This window comes from Centruroides sculpturatus, unplaced genomic scaffold (genome assembly GCF_000671375.1).
Source record: "Centruroides sculpturatus isolate CEXI.00-Female unplaced genomic scaffold, Cexi_2.0 scaffold944, whole genome shotgun sequence".
Taxonomy (NCBI): domain Eukaryota; kingdom Metazoa; phylum Arthropoda; class Arachnida; order Scorpiones; family Buthidae; genus Centruroides; species Centruroides sculpturatus.
In genome coordinates this window covers 214694-230525 of record NW_019385062.1, presented here as the reverse complement: position 1 = coordinate 230525, position 15832 = coordinate 214694, and the positions used below count along the sequence as shown (strand labels likewise).

The following is a 15832-nucleotide window of genomic DNA, read 5'->3' as shown; positions in this document are numbered from 1 at the left end:
TTTGTTTTTATTTGTTTTGTAAGTTCTTCAATTTTGCATACTTCCCATTCGGTCTGTGTGAGAAAATATTATTTTTATCTTTTATTTATCGATTGAAATTTTTAATTAAATAACAACCTTATGATTTTTAAAATGTTTCTTAATTGGCGGCTCGTTTCGAGAATGAAACGTCGGGATTTTCGTTTCGTGTAAGATGTACGGTCGTAGACGCGTGCATCAATTCTAGTCAAGTACATAAGGAGAGTGAAGATAATTAAGGATAAAGGGGACTGGCTTGTCCATTAGGCGATCTTCCTGTTTTGCTACCTCGTCGTACATGTGTGTCACGGGGCCAGAGAATGCGATCTCCCGTATTAATGACAATCTGACGTGACTTTTATCCACCCCGGGGTTCAAAGGGGATATCACGTGCCGTCGGCCCTTCTTTCCGGCCGTGACGTGGACCGATTGGAAAAAATATCCCCTTAGTGTCGGATACACGCGCTAAATGAGCAATCGTGCAACTAAAGCCGATCTTACGTTCTTACCGAAACGTCGATAGAGTTAGCGATGTTTTAGTGTAACGCTTTGGTCGTTATGAATAAATGGAGACGTCCGAGCTCAGTGTGTACTTAAGAGCCGCTTCGGTGTTTCCCCGAAGTATTCTACGTCTTCGTTCGTGTCAGGTTTTCACGCCGGTCACCTGCTCGGCTCGGGGTATTGACGTTCGCCATAGCTGCAGCGGCTTGGCCTGGCCGTCTCTGTCGGCATTCAGCCTTCTAGCTTTTTTTTTTTCCTTCTTCTTTTCTACCTCCTCCTCCTCCTTCCCTCCTCTGCCCACGTTCTATACTCCCCGGCTATATTGATTTTAGAAATGCCACTTCTCTCTATAGATAGCCGGAGGACTTTTAGGTCACACACTGTACTGTCGGGTCACTTGCTGACCTGGCTCTGTTCCCTTACACACACTGCTACGTAATTGTAGTCTGTTTCATTTTCTGCACTTTTGATCTATTTACGTAGGATTCCTGGTAATTTTGCTTCACTATCTTTCCTCTTTAAAGACTGCATTCGACTTTGATTCAATTATTTTCCTCCGTACGTAATCCACCTTTAAAACTCTGTAGGAGATATAATTGGGAAAATATATTTTGTTTTTTGTAATTTTTGACCTTTCGAGCAACAGAATTACCTCTGTATATATTTTAATCTATTTTTAGAAATCGTTAGGATTTAATTTCCGTTCTGAAAGCTGAAAGATTTTCATTTTGACTGAATTATTGTTGCATCTTCCGTTTTCCCTTTTAGGTTCGTAAGTGGATATTTAAAAAAAATCAATCTTATCTTCGATAAATAAAATAATAATAACGTTAATAGTGGACTTCCTATTTTTCTTTCGTATTTATAAAACTTATTTCTTCTAGTCGTCCACATCTAATTATCCGTATCGAAGAGAGTGTAAAGTAGAAGTCATTATATAGGGAAAGAAAGGTTCGAAGAAACGTTTAACCCGACTGGTCAATATTGACTGTATTATTATTACCTAGAAGAAAACGGTGTAGCAATGTAACGGGATCTAATGACCTACTGTCAATCGATAGGATCATATTTCAACATTGTTCCAAGGTGAGGTCTTGGCCACCATACACTCTATTGTTTCTCGTGTCTTTCTCCTCCCACTATTTTTCGTGGTTATGGAAATTTTCTAATCTCGCCTAATTTTACTCGTCCGAAATTCTTTTCGCTTTAATTTTTGATTTCGTATGTGCTCGAGTATTTTAATAAAATGTTTAGAAGGGCCAGGCTACTTACCGAAGAAAAGTAGGAAGAGAAAAACGTAACATCTTCCCATATATCTTCGGCAGAGAGGTTTCTTAGAAGAGAGAAAATACTCCGGTTCAAATCTTATTCTCTAGTATATATATTTTCCGCTAGGGGTTAAAATAGCAGTTGTCCACTGTGCAGCTTTCTGTAACCCGCAGTGTTTCACAATTGGTCTTCTAATCGATATTTTCTTCCCAGTTTCTCTCGAAAGTATCCTAGTAGCCATATTGTTTTATCTTGGCCAACTCAGCCCGTGCTGTGGTCCTCTTCCCTCGAGACTCTAGTTTTCCCTCTCGTCCCCCATAGGACTTAGGTAATTTAGTTATAGGCAGTTAAATCTTTCTTATACCACCAGCAACTTTAAAATCCTCAAACGGGGAGTTGTTCATTGGATACAATGGCATTCGACACGTTATCGGTCGTCCAAAAATAAATTCGGATTATTTCATTTTTCGTAATGGACTGTAATCCACTTACAGGGTTAAAATAAAGAATATATTTTTTTTACGGTGAATTCGTTTAATCACTTTTAATATTTAAATTCCTTTTATTGCGAAGAAGAAGCTGTCGGTCGAGGGAGAAGAAAGGTCGAAGAGGTGGAGCGCACGATGTTTAACAGTGGCTTTTAAACAATTGTTGCGGTGTCTTTTGTAGTGACTGGAACAATTTCAGTTAGATCACGTCGTTACACAATGAAGTGAAAGTCAGAAGACATCTCTCAAGTCTTTGTCCCAAGTCTCCGTCCGGGTGGCCGGCCAACATTGGCAGTCGAACGTGGAGCGATTTAAAACGAGAAACGACATAAAACACCGTAGAAAGAACGTTAGACAACGTGCAGTATCGAACGACCCACGTGGACACGTGGCGTGGACCACTCGGGGAATTTTTAAAACGTCACAAATCGGAATTTATTAGGCAGTCACGAGATGGCGCGTGTCGGCCGTCCCCCCCACACTATTAGATTTTTCATTGGCGTGTCACATTTTCGACCGGGTTGCCGGTGAAATTTAAATCCCTTCTTCTTTTTCCCCTTCGTGTTTATTGTCTTTTCTGTCGGAAACTTCTCGGGAGGTGGAATATTTCAATAAATAAGAAGCCCGGGACCGATTTCTATTCCCCCCTTCTTATTCGGGATATTATTCTTCCAAAGACGAAAATACTTTCCTCGGATCGAACATTCAGATTTGGTCCGGGGGTGGCGGGTGGAAGATTCCTTTTGCCACCCGCTGCGTCCGGCTCACCGACGTCGTTACCCGTCATTACGCGAAACAAAATGGAGAATGGACCATCGGCACCGATGCACGAACGAAAAAAAAAAAGAAAAAAAAAGGTCTATTTACCGAGAATGCGGAACATGTAATATTCTATTGAATATACGGACTGGGGTCTTTTTCTGCGGCACGATAACGAAGGAAAAGACTTCTGACAATAGTTCCGTATTTGCTCAGAGCTTTCTAATTGGCCATTCCATTCAGCAAAGTCCACATACGGTCGTCTATCGCGTGTCGTGACCGCAGAATTACACATCTCATGCATGATGTTGTCATGACGGACCGGAATATTCCTTCTTTGTTTACTTACGTTTATGGAAAAGGGGATATTGTAGTCTTCCTCGATTGATTGCCTTTTGATGTTTTCGGCGCAGCAGAAAGAGAAAACTGGGAAAAATATAAAGTTTTTCACGGTCGGCTGCACGGAAGCGGATCACCCCCTGTATTTTTCGTCCGCTCGTTCTCCCGATGATTATTATAATCGAGAATCCGGAGTCGTTCTTCTCGCTCGCGCCTGACAGCCACTTTTTCCTAGCGGCAGACTACCAATCTAGATAGGTTCGGTCCTAACTGTAATAGTAGCTTGAGTCCGAAAAATGGTCTGGCGGACGTAATTGAGTCATAGGAAGGCGACTGTCGATACCAAAAGCCTTGTCTGGCTTTTTTTTCGCATTTTCCTTGATCTGGCTATAATATGGATTTGCCATTTTTTCTCCTTCTTTTTTTTTTCTTTCCTCCGCTCGTTCTGGCGTTCGTCTACCTCTATCGAGTGCCAACCGAAGTGTGGAGTGTGTAGGCCGGCGCGAATGCCACAGGTATGTCATTTGTAAACAACGAAAGAATTAAAGTTTTGTTGGATTATCGATAGAATTTATTACGCTATCGTTTCGGTGGAGACAGACAGCTTGTCTCGTTGCCGATGGTACTTGAAGCATTGGCAGAGTGCTCCCTCTCTAATCGATACACTTTTTGGCGAATACTGCTTAGCAAATACCCTCCCCCACCGGTTTTATTTCGTGTGTCAACACTACCGCTGGAAACTGCTCTTAGCCTTTCGTGTAAATCTTTCGCATCTATTGTACATCGAACACTTAACACGCAATATGTAGGTACGTGATGACACGATGGGACATTAGCGGCGGCACGTAATCCGAACGGCGAATTCCTCCTCCCCATTGTTGTCGGAGTATTGCGAGAAACCATAAACATCAGACGGGTTTCTCTCCAGAAACGTCCATTCTTAGCCCGGCACCGTTTCTTCCTTCTGTCCAATCTCCGCCAACAAAAGAACTTTGGTTCCTCGGGGAAATATCTGGCGAAACAAGCGAGTACATTTGACTTCACATGGGAGCGGGAATGACGAGAAAATGAGAGAGACCGCCGTAATTTCTAGCAGAAACCGTTTGTTTTGTAGCAGAGCGGGCAGTTTCGTTGGATGTCTTGTAAATTCAATTCACCGCCCCACTTTGCCACCCAAATAGAAAGACAAAAGAGCAACAGTTGTTACGGCTAGTAGCCAAATCACTCTCCGGTGGACAATTACGGCTAAACCAATAGTGTCTAGTCTAACGACGACGCAGAGTGCGGACAAATAGACCCGGCCATCCCAATTAGTCCGTTAGCGCCGTGTACTCGGACGAGATACCAATTCGCCGCTTGTTTTATAGTCCGAGCTCTTCTCGCTTCCCAATCTTGACCCCGGGCAATTAGTTATCATCTCGATCCTCCATCTAGTAATTACTCCCGTCTTAAAGGCGTTTAAAGACACTCGGCCGTAAATTATTATTAGTTTTTTTTCTTTTGCGACGCGCACCGAACTTGCAGAAAATACTAAAAGCTCGGGGCAAAAAGTATTGGTATTTGTACGTCTACAGACACAACAGGTGATCAATACACACACACACCTGATCGCGTGAGCTGAGTAATTACACAGCTTGTCAGAGAAACGATTAGCCACACATCCTGTGACCTCTCTCTTTCTTTCTCTCTGTGTGTGTCCGTCACTCTCCAATCGTCTTTCTTTATTTCCGTATCGTGTAGCCTACGGTCTCTCTCGCTAATAATATTCCTATTCCTATAACAATTATTTTATTTTATTTTATTCTTTTCGAATTAAATTCTTAATCATTTTATATTTTTTACACAGTCGTAACCGTGATTTCCTCCCTTTTCCTTTTCCGAAATCCGTTTTCGTACAAGGGCACGTGATGTTTCCGGTCTCCCTTGTAATCCCCTGGGTTGCTCTTCCCCTCTGCCATTCATTCTTTCCGCATTCGAAAAGACAAGCCGGTGCCCAGAAACGCTGTTGGCGCCCTACAAGTTTTTTTTTTTTTTTTTTTCCTTTTCTCTTTCTAACTTAAAGCTAATCTTCCAGATAATAGATTGCAGTTTGATGTCCTTTTGCGTTAACTCGAAACCGTCCTGGTTGTAAAACGTGCCGCTATTGGTTAAACGGTGGGGCCGTTTTAATTGAAATATTAATTCGATAGGTGTGACGGGCCACGGTGTAGTTTTTATCGATCGCGGTCGTTCCATTTTGATTCATTGATGGATTTACATGTGGTCAATGGATGTTATCGAGCCGCTTCTGTCATTTAGTCAATGGAGAAGTCAATAGCGATTGGACGGCGTTCTTTACGTAACTGTCCACGCGCACTAATGACCTCACCTGTCATCGTGTGACTTGTCCGTCAATCGAGTGGCATTCATTATCCACGCGATATCCAATATTATCGGCCGTAACCCCGGGGACTTAACGCATAGATTGAAAACTTTTTTGCTCCGCAGGTATGCATTTTACTTCCTTTCGCGACTGCTCTTAAAATTAAAATTTCTTATGAAAATCGAATCTTGGCACCGTCGGTGGGGAGTGGGGGAAACGCCTTCGATGTTTGAATCATTCTGTTCGTTCGCTCGTAAATTGAAAAGAGGGAGTAAACAATGCAATAAGAATCTTTTCTTTTTAATAAAAATTGAGAGTTGATTATTATAACGAGAAAAGAGAGCGCGTGTCGTGTGATGTAATAGAGATGAGGATTTACTAGTAAAAACGATTGTTTCCACAACTTTGTCAGATCTATCAGCTAGCTTGTGTTTCGCTTCCGTGCAATCCGGACACACGGGTTATCGATTTTCTTTTTCACTGCAAAATTTTCAGCTGCAAAGGTCGTTCGGTATGTTCCGCCGCATCTCAATGGATGCTCCTTTCGGAAATTTCTTGTGGCTGAAAGGAAATTGTGCCGTTTCGGGAAGGTTCTCTCCGAGTCGTCATATCATTCATCGTGCATTGCACCTTCAGATAGCGTGGGTCCAGTCGAATATTACCGATGGATATCATTTTTTAAAGTATTGCCACATATATAAAATGAAATTTTTAGACTCTCCACTAAATCCCCTTCCACTTTCTCTTAATGACGTTTCCCTAACTAGAATTTCCTGTTTTTATTATTTGAATCTTCCCCATTTCTAGTACTCCTGTTATTGGCAGGAGGGATCCTATAGTTTACAGAAACGTGATGTACCTTGTGTATCCCAGTCTTTCGACTTGTATTATAAATGAGGCAGCGAGGGACCGCAAGTGACCAGCGCCAACCTAATCCCCCGATGGTGAGTCATCGCCTCTCTCTACCTCCGATACTTCTCTTCTCCCAAAGCCTAATTATCTATCGCTCTGCAGATTTTCTTGCATACTTATTTCCTCCGAATGCTTCTTAACTAGATTAGACTGATTTGTTCCGCTGCCCAATCTCTCCGATGCTTTTTTAAAATCCCCATTTAATTTCTAGATGACCGAGATTCTGATTCTCTTCAATTAAGTTAACCTATCGTATGGAAAAATTGCGTAAATACGTTGTCGAATGATCTTATGCGAAACGGAGTTTCGTTTTCCTCTCTTTTAGTATCGGAAATATAGTAAAACGTGCATAAAATTTGACAGTAAAAATAGAAGATATCAGGGAAGTCCCCAGGTCCTTTCTATCTGGAGAGAGAGAGAGAGAGAGAGAGATGGGAACAGAAGTCCAGGAATTAATGTATCGATCGCTTCGATGCCCCGTCACTAGCGAAGATAGAGAAAGCAGTATGTTGTTTAGCCAAAATTTCACACGGCTATGTGCAAGGTAAGGCCGAGACCCGCAGGCTGTATAGCACGAATACACAAACCAGGACAGAGAGACAGGGGAAAAATCCTTCCCCTGACTAGCATAATGAGGGTGAGCGTGCTGTGCCGCCGGCTGTTGAGATGCCGCCGCCGCCGCTGCTGCTGCCCTCTCTCTCCTCACTCGCTGGCACTGCTAAGCCAGCGCGCCTAGCAGTGAAGTGGCTTTAGCTGGGGAACGGAGCGAGCCGTCTCAGTCGTGGCTCTACCACCCCGCCGGTCGGACCTGGGTGCGAGGACTGTATACACGCAGGACTTGCCTCGCCAGGCAGGCAAGATGTGATGCCGTGAGTCCATCACCCATCACGTTACCACACTAACTACAACCTACCTCAGTGATTGTTGCCTTCAACACTTAAAGTTCCTAAAGCATTTTTGACTGGCACGCCGTTGTGTGTCGGTCGACCAAATATACTACTACCTATCCGGCCTGTATTCTTCGTTAGCCTAACTTTACGATATTCACACGAACGTTACATGTGTGTGACATGACGACAGGACTAGTGGACACATCTCGCTGGTAAGACGACAGAGACTACGGGGGACCAAGCGATGTTAACCTTGTGACTGCCAGTCCACCACCATTCCTGCTGCCTCCATGTTGAGCCTGGAGTTTCTCAGCTCAGGTACGGAATAGCAGTTTTAGTTTTCGCGTCGCGACGTCTTTTCTTTCGTCCGTCTCCAGCCGGGGACGTTGTCCGTAAAATTCTCCCGCTCGACCGTTACGCGCTTTCAGGCTTTCGACAGAGGATACGAGATGCGGTGCCACGACCTTTATGCCGAAAGGATCTACGCTTTACGTCCGGTTGTCTAACGTCTGGATTGAAACGGTGACGCCGACGTGTCTGTCGGTCTTTCCTCCTCTATTTTCTCCCATCTACATAATGTCAGGCTCAGCTGATAGCTCCGTTACTCGGCCGAGCAGTCGCCACTCCGATTTGAATGGATACAGAATGTGGCCTGACATTCCGCCTAGATAAAGACGGCCATGAAGAGTCGTCCGCACTCGGCCCGCCGTTCACCCGCTTTCCCCAATTTCCCCGGCTGTGATCTTTAACACCTCTTTTGCGACGCGACGGTCGACACCCCCGTATTCAAATTAGCGGCTCCCCCCGAACGGATCCCTCTGTCCACCTTAACGGATTCACTCCCAACGATTATTTTATTCGGACTAAGTAATGAATTTTCTGCGGGACGTACTTTAATCTCGTAGTTTCTCTCGAGATTTTAGCGGTTTCCTCTTTTCGTGTGGACAGTCTTCCTCCTCCCACGCTTTAAAGTCGTCGATAATTTATTCTAAGCGAAGTTAGTCATCGAATGTATAAATAATTGGGAGAGAGTAATTAGATAGCGGGGAGCTTCGGAGAGAGAGAAAAGACACGGGCGTCTATGCAGAGAGTCGGCCTAAGTCGTGGACGAGGTTAATCTGCAAACAGCGGTCGGCAATATTGATTAGGCCTAGCTGTCATTGGCAGTGTCGGCACGATGTGTCTGGAGGTAACAGTGCGGAAAGCAGATATAGGGACTAAACCCTCTCTCCGTCCGTGCCCTGCTACAAGGGAGATGTTGACGTTAAGCCTACAGCAGTTGTTTATTTAGTTTCGCCGCAACTTCTCATTCGTCTCACGTCTTTTATTTTAACTAACTGACTTTCGAACTTTCTCCATTGATTGCTGAATGTTAACTATCTTCTCTGTATGGGAATGATGCCATAGTCCGCTGGCTCTCTCGGTCTGGCGTCGATGCAAGAAGCGTGGCGTTGGCCCTAACAAAGAAAACCTCTATCTTTTTAACTCTCGGACATTTAAAGTGGATTAGTGTCGGCTCGGTCCCTCTTCCTCCTATAATTTTTCTGTCCCACAATTCCTGGACGGCTTAGCTCCTCTTCTGAAGACATTTCCGTCCCCGTCTTATTCCAAACAAATCCTTAAAAAAAATAAATAATTTAAAATATTCTCGGAGAAATTTCCGGATGTAATTCTATTTCCTCGTAAAATCATCTTATAATAATTATATTATCGTTTTGCGTTTTGAGCCGAAAGATATTTTAAATTCGAACACGAAAACAAAACGCCAATGACGTCGGATGGTAACGAGAAGCGCCGCTTATTGCGAAGAGGAATATGCCGACAAATAGGTCCATCTCGGCCTATTTGTCGGGGAGGAGACTATTGCGCGACTACAGCAATTCAAGGACGATGGACCAGCTGGTGTCTGTCAAATCGTTGGTCAGCGGTACCCTCCCGGCCGGGCCCCGTCGTAATATTAACGGCGGTCGACGGCAACATTCCACCACTTTTTATGGCTCAATTAAATTATTAAATTATCGTCATCCCCAGGGTGTGGTGACCGGGTCCATTCCACCTCCGGCTCTTCCCCTACCGCGGCACGAGATGCTGACTAGTCATCTAGGGCCAAGAAGTCTTTAACCTGTGATTTTATTTATCTATTTATGAAAGCGCCGCCTAAAACGTCCGTATCGTCGGACGTACTAATTTGCTGTCATCTAACTTGGCGTTTTTATTTTTATTTTTTTAGTCCCTCCCATCCCGTTGGTCCACCGGTTTTAATTACGATGGCGTGTGCGCGACGTCTCGCTCGCGTCGCGTCGCTTTCCTACAAACCATTAAGAATTCCGACTCCGACGTTATTATACAACTTTGGTTATGTGTTTGTATAGTATTTGGAAAACAGGCCGATGAACCGATGAACCAACCAGATAACAGAGGTACAAACAAGGAGCACGGACTGAATGCGTCGCGCTTTTGTGATTTCGCGTGCAGCCCACGCATGGGAGCTCTTCGTCTCGGATTGTCCCTTGGTCGTACGAATAACCTCACTCTGCATAATTGGTATATGGTGTAATCTGTTTGGCATGCATCTTTTCGAAGCCACAAACTGTAAGTAGCTTTAAATGTCCGTTAAAATGACTGATAGATCCATTTGTAGGTCGATTCTCTACCACCGACTTAGTCGTAAAAATCCCTAATTGCTTTTTATTTAATCGGTGATTGGATTTGAAAGCGGTAGACTGGTTTTTATTTTTTTGCATAGGTCGAACCTACGACATATCCGTCCGGTGTAAACAAGTAGTCGTCTTCCCGCCCTTCTCACCTGTGTGCCGCGTGACAGTTGGCGTTAAGTGACGGACCCAACGTCGCATTTACAAAAAATCACTCCCTTTGTATATATTTATTTTAAAATATTATTAAATCATCGACAACGATTCATTGATAAAATTGGTAAAAATAGGTTGAGGGTAACTCGAGGTAGATGAAAAAAAGGGGTCAAATTTGCCACGTTTACTTCTTAACCCTGTACATTCCTCTTCGTTTTGAAATGAGTAATTTTGCGCTTCGATTAGAAACGCCGGTGGTTGGTCGAACATTGTTCCACTCCACGGATTTATTGCTGTAATCGTAATTTACGATCGATAATAATTTAGATATTTTCAATATAAAGTAATGCATATTTTACGTAATTCGTCACTGTAAGAAACACGATATTTTCCTCATATAAAAGTTAAAAAAAAAAATCAACGAAAAATTTCTTCGTTATCTTCGATATTTCGCAAAACATTTTTTTTTTTTTTTTTGAAAGAGAAAAGGCAAGAAGATTGCGAAAGATCCGCTCTAATTTAATATCCCGACGGAATTTTCATTTATTCTTTTTATATTCGGTTATCTTTCGAGATTCCTTATTGGCCTAATAAAAAGGAACTGGGACGAGAGAAGCAAAGTTTCAAGTGCAAGTGGACTCGTGACGCAACATTAGACATTATTATAAACAGAAGGAAAAAAAAAAATGTAGGGAATCAAGTTTGTGAGCTCGGACGTAATATTCAATTCTTGACATTTGCCGACGGTCAAAACATTAATCATCACCTACTGCGCCGTTGTGAGGCCTCGCAAAGAGTGCAACATCTTCTTTCGAAAATTAGCCTTACAAAAATATAACGGTTCTTCACAAGTTCGTCTCGACGTTTTTGACTTTCTTGCTGTTTCTTTTTCTTTTTATATTTTCAAAAATTCGTTTAAATATTAATTTTTCTTTCGATATCAAACCTCGAAGTGCGGATGATTAATAATCGGTATCAGTTGTTGACTGAATAATACGGATGAATAATGCCACTTGGAATTCAGATACAATTTTCTTATCGTTTTGCAGATTTTTATGCGTTTTATTGAGAATAGACCGAAGTCTTCTCGTTTGTTAGAACGTTATCCAAATGCAAATAGATAGGACCCAACGTTGGCATCTTGGTTTAAAACGCCGAATTTAGAAAGATGCCAAATTTCGGAAACCAGAACGGAAGGTCGATTTTAATGTATAACCTTATCAAATTAATAGGCAGAACTTTGATCCATTCCCCTAGCTGGCCTCAAGAAAAATATTCTATTGTTCGAAGTTTACTAATCGTCGATCAGCTTGTTTTCTATTAAAAATTAAGTTTATTTATTTCTGGTAAATTCTCCCCCCCTTAGCCACCCCGAATGATTTATATTCCCCGATATCGAGTCGGGCTCCGTCCAGGCTGCAAGGCCTGATGCACGACTTCCTAATTTTCAATATAAACGGAAGGTCGATTAATTTACTTTTCTGTTCTGTTCGATTTAGAAAAAACCGTTCGCCGGTTGCCTCTTCCTTTCCATTTACGTTATTACGTAGCGAGCATAAAGAGCTAATAGGCTAAAAAAACCAAAATATAAATTTAAAAAAATTCGGCACCGTCGCCAGGTGGTAACCCCGCGTTAAAATGTTTCGAGCCGAGAAGTCTCGGAAGTTTTTCGAGTTTTATTATATAGCTACAGCAAAATTTATCAGAAACGACAGGGAAATTGATGGAAGACTAATTTTATATTGTGTAGGAGAAGACCGGTAACCGAATTTACTAGACATATTGCGCCGAGTAAACACGGACCGGAGTCGAGTGGAACCGTTGAAAATTTAAAGGGCCTAAAATTTTACGACCGGTCCGGTGGCTCCCGGTTCTGTTTCTCCACCCTGGCCTTTAGCGTATAGGGCCGGAATAAAATTCCAAAACCGCTAGAAATTATCATTTATGAAATTTAAAAATGCAAATAGAAAGCCTGGCCAAAAAGGAAAAGGGGAAAAATTCTTTGAAAAGGTCATTTAGAGGTCATTTCTTCAAATGGAGATTTAATTATCTGGTATCCAACGTTCGGAAGCGTTTTATCGGCCTACCTAATGCACTGTAAGCGTGTTTAGAATTTATTTTTTCGCTAAGATAAATAGTTATTCGCGTTTGGATACCGGCAAATGACTAATTTAAAAGAATTCCGGACACGAATTTAGATTTGCTCTCCGAATATTTTCGGTTATCCTCTCTTTAATTGGTTCCTTATCGTGAAACGACGAGTAAGTGTCGGTTTATCTTAGTAGAATTCCCCGTCGGTTATCCTATATTTACATTTTAAATTTGAAATTTGAATTCGTGTTACTTGCAAATCGCCTTTTGCCGAATTTATTTCGTAACTTTGCAATCTAGCGAACGATCTTTCCTTATTAGTTTATGTAGTGCGTGGCTTATAACGCGTTAACTATTAGGCAAATTAATTTCGTGGGTATAAAACCATAAGCGGATATGAAACCGTAATTTTCAGATAAGGGAATTTAAAAATTGTATCAACCAAACATTTGCTATTTTATGTAATCGTTTGGAATTTTGCGTATTTGTTTACGGTTCCGAATAGAAATACTCTATCATTGAAATCTGTAAACTTTAAATTTAGTCGCTTATGGTTCTAAACCCACAATTTATTTTATCGCCGTTTAAAATATATGTATACAAGGGACGTTATCGACGTTTTTCATTGGCAGAATTCAACTTTTTCCATCTTAATAATTTACTTTTTAATATTTCTATTATAATTTATGGATTAATTCGTGTTCAGGCAGATACAAATATTATTTCTACAAGTGGTTTGGAATCTTTTCTGATTTGTAAAATGCAAAATATAGTAAGTTTAATTTACGTTAAGTATAAAAATTTTTTAAAACACGATGGATAATTGACGTAATTTAAAGATTTTGATGGAAAAGAAAAAGTAAAGTGAATTGCCAAGAGAACGTACGAGCTTTTGGAGGAACGAGCGTTATAGTAATGTTGTGGGAGGTTTCCATTTTGGACATATCTCGATCGGTCGTCGGTGATCCGGATAGAAAACAAAGAATGTATCCTGGGCGAGAAGATCTAGTCGTCTGGCCGTGTAAAAAGTTTTAAATACCGTGGTCGGAAAGCAGATGGAAGAGAGGAAAATGTTTCCGGAGAAGGATGGGAGAGGAGGTGGTGCATCCACTTTCTGTAATAGCTGCAGCCGCATCCATCTCTGGCAGGACCGGAGCTGGACGCTACAATCAGTCACTAGGTGTCATGAATAGTGCAAACTGGCCGTGTTTGAAAACGTCGAATGGGAGGATTTCCTTTTTTTTATTTTTTTATTTCCTTCTCTATGTCTGTCGTAAAGGAACGTTCCATCCACCAAATGCGTCTTTTCCTCTTTTTAAAACTCTTCGACAAATTAAACAATTTCTTCCTTGTCGACTTTTCTCCCTTTATCTTTTTTCTTTTCTTTCTTTCTTTTTTTTTCTTTTTAATCGGAAGAAGCGTTAATTTTCCCGACGATATCTAAATGACGACAAACGGCGTGGAATGGCTACTGCGTGCCTGGCGATCACGAAGGGCGACGTGGGAAAAAAAGAAAGGACCTGTCTCGAGGGTACATTTAATTAACGGCGTTTATCCAGATCGTCTCGAAGGCCTGTGGCTTCTCTCTCTCTCTCTCTCTCGCTCTTCTCTTCTTTCTTCCTTCCGTTCGCGTACTGCTAACGCCATCTACCGACCTGTATCATAAACAATCGCGACTTCTATCTCTCTCTCCATCCACCCTCTTGCTTCTACCTTTATTAAAGAAGATGTTCACTCCCTTCTTGAATACATTTCGGTTCGTTTTGTTGGCTCTCCTCAGCTTTAAGTTTGCATTTTCCTGAGCTTATTTAACTTTCTCAATGCTTACGTATTCTTAAAAATTTATAATGTACTCGAGTGACAAAAATAAATCGTTTTCTGAAGATTACGAGAAAAAGAATTTCATTTCTTATCATCCCGAGAATCTCCTCGATTTATTTTGTGATTAATCGAAAGATTAAACTAAATTTACGGCGAATTAAGGACGGAATTTTGTATGGATGATACATAAAAATTAAATAAGATGTGAACATTTTCAAATTTTACTCAAAAAATAAATTTTTGGCTTTAAAAGAATTTTTTTTAAATGCTATTTTTTATAAATAGTAATAAGTACAGTACAGTACAGTACATTATATAATTCCTCTTATTCCCCTGTGGAATATTTCGTCGAGACTTTCGTGCACCCCGCATAGCAATTGGAAAAATAGGCATTGTCAGTCTGCGAGAATTAATTATGTGACGTTTTTATTCGTAGAGCAAAACACAATAGGAGTTTATAGAGCGAACGACTTAAATTGCCAAATTAGAATAGGTGCAGATAAAGAAGATTGCTTTTCTCTGTCTTCCTCTTGGAACTTGTTTGTCTCGAAGATCATATTCTAGCGGATGATCACTTCTGTACCATTGCAGAGCGAACTTTACGATCTTCAGACTTATCACTTTTTGAAAGGTTTGTAGTTTTACAGTCACTACCGTTCATGGTTCTTTTGTCTCAATAGCCCGGTTTGATCACTCTTCAATAAGTCGTTAACATTTTAAGGAGGCTTACAGGAAACCCGTTAGCGCTATCTGCCGATTCCACTCTTTATTATTCTTCGACATTTTCTACCTCCGATGCCACTAATTAGGCAATGTTAAAAACTTTCAACGGACTCTTTATTTTTTTTTTTTTTTTTTTTAAGTCTTCTCTGCCGTGGTATTCGATTCCGAATCTTATCTTTCCACCAGTCCACATCTGTGTTGGGTAATCGAATCTTCCTCCGAAGAGTAACGTTAATAGCGAATCCACTTATCTATTCATTGAGTAATTATCAGTTTTGCTAGACAATTATTAGTAATTTGTTGCTCGATTGTTTCTGGTCGTTTCTTATTAACGAGGCCTAACGGGAGAATAAAAGTCGCCATTTTGGCATAGAAAAGGGCAACAAATTCCACTATTTAGCGCTATAAAAGCCGCGGCGTTATTTTCGCGCCATTATAAATGGCAGCTTTCACCCTTTTTCCGACGTATCCGAGGAAGAAGTATGGTTTAAGCGGCGGAGGAAGCCATTCTTGGACGTCACAGTCGTCTTACTACTTGTCTGGAGGAGAATGAATTGTATTACTCTGTACAGTATTACTACGGAATGTATTGTGATGGTATAAATCACACACGCGGAACACACATAGCTGCTATCTCCAATCGATTGTAATACCCAGGCTACGTGTCCAGGAAGTAGCCACTGACCACACAGACCAGATCTGTCCCCTAGGGTTAGCGGGGGGACACAGGTGTGGCGTGGATTCCCGAAACCCATAAATCATTGCGCAGGAAATGAAACGGAACGTCACCCGGAACGTTTTTCGCCGACCCCGCCGGGGACTGCGACACCATCCTCGGCTTAACATGAG

General features: G+C 41.6%; 1 protein-coding gene across 5 annotated transcripts in view; it reads left to right on the top strand.

The window, feature by feature from the left end:
• LOC111634114 (POU domain protein 2-like) overlaps positions 1-15832 on the top strand; it is a 213486-nt gene that overhangs the window by 119835 nt on the left and 77819 nt on the right. For 2 of the 5 annotated variants that reach the window (XM_023378804.1, XM_023378803.1), the window contains exon 1: positions 9845-10130. The exons of 2 other annotated variants lie outside the window; for them this stretch is intronic. In XM_023378804.1, coding sequence (XP_023234572.1) covers positions 9983-10130 — 148 coding nt within the window. In that variant the 5' untranslated portion in view covers positions 9845-9982. Of the gene's footprint in view, positions 1-7403; positions 7857-9844; positions 10131-15832 lie in introns of those variants that run through there. One more of the 5 variants, XM_023378807.1, reaches the window with a different exon arrangement.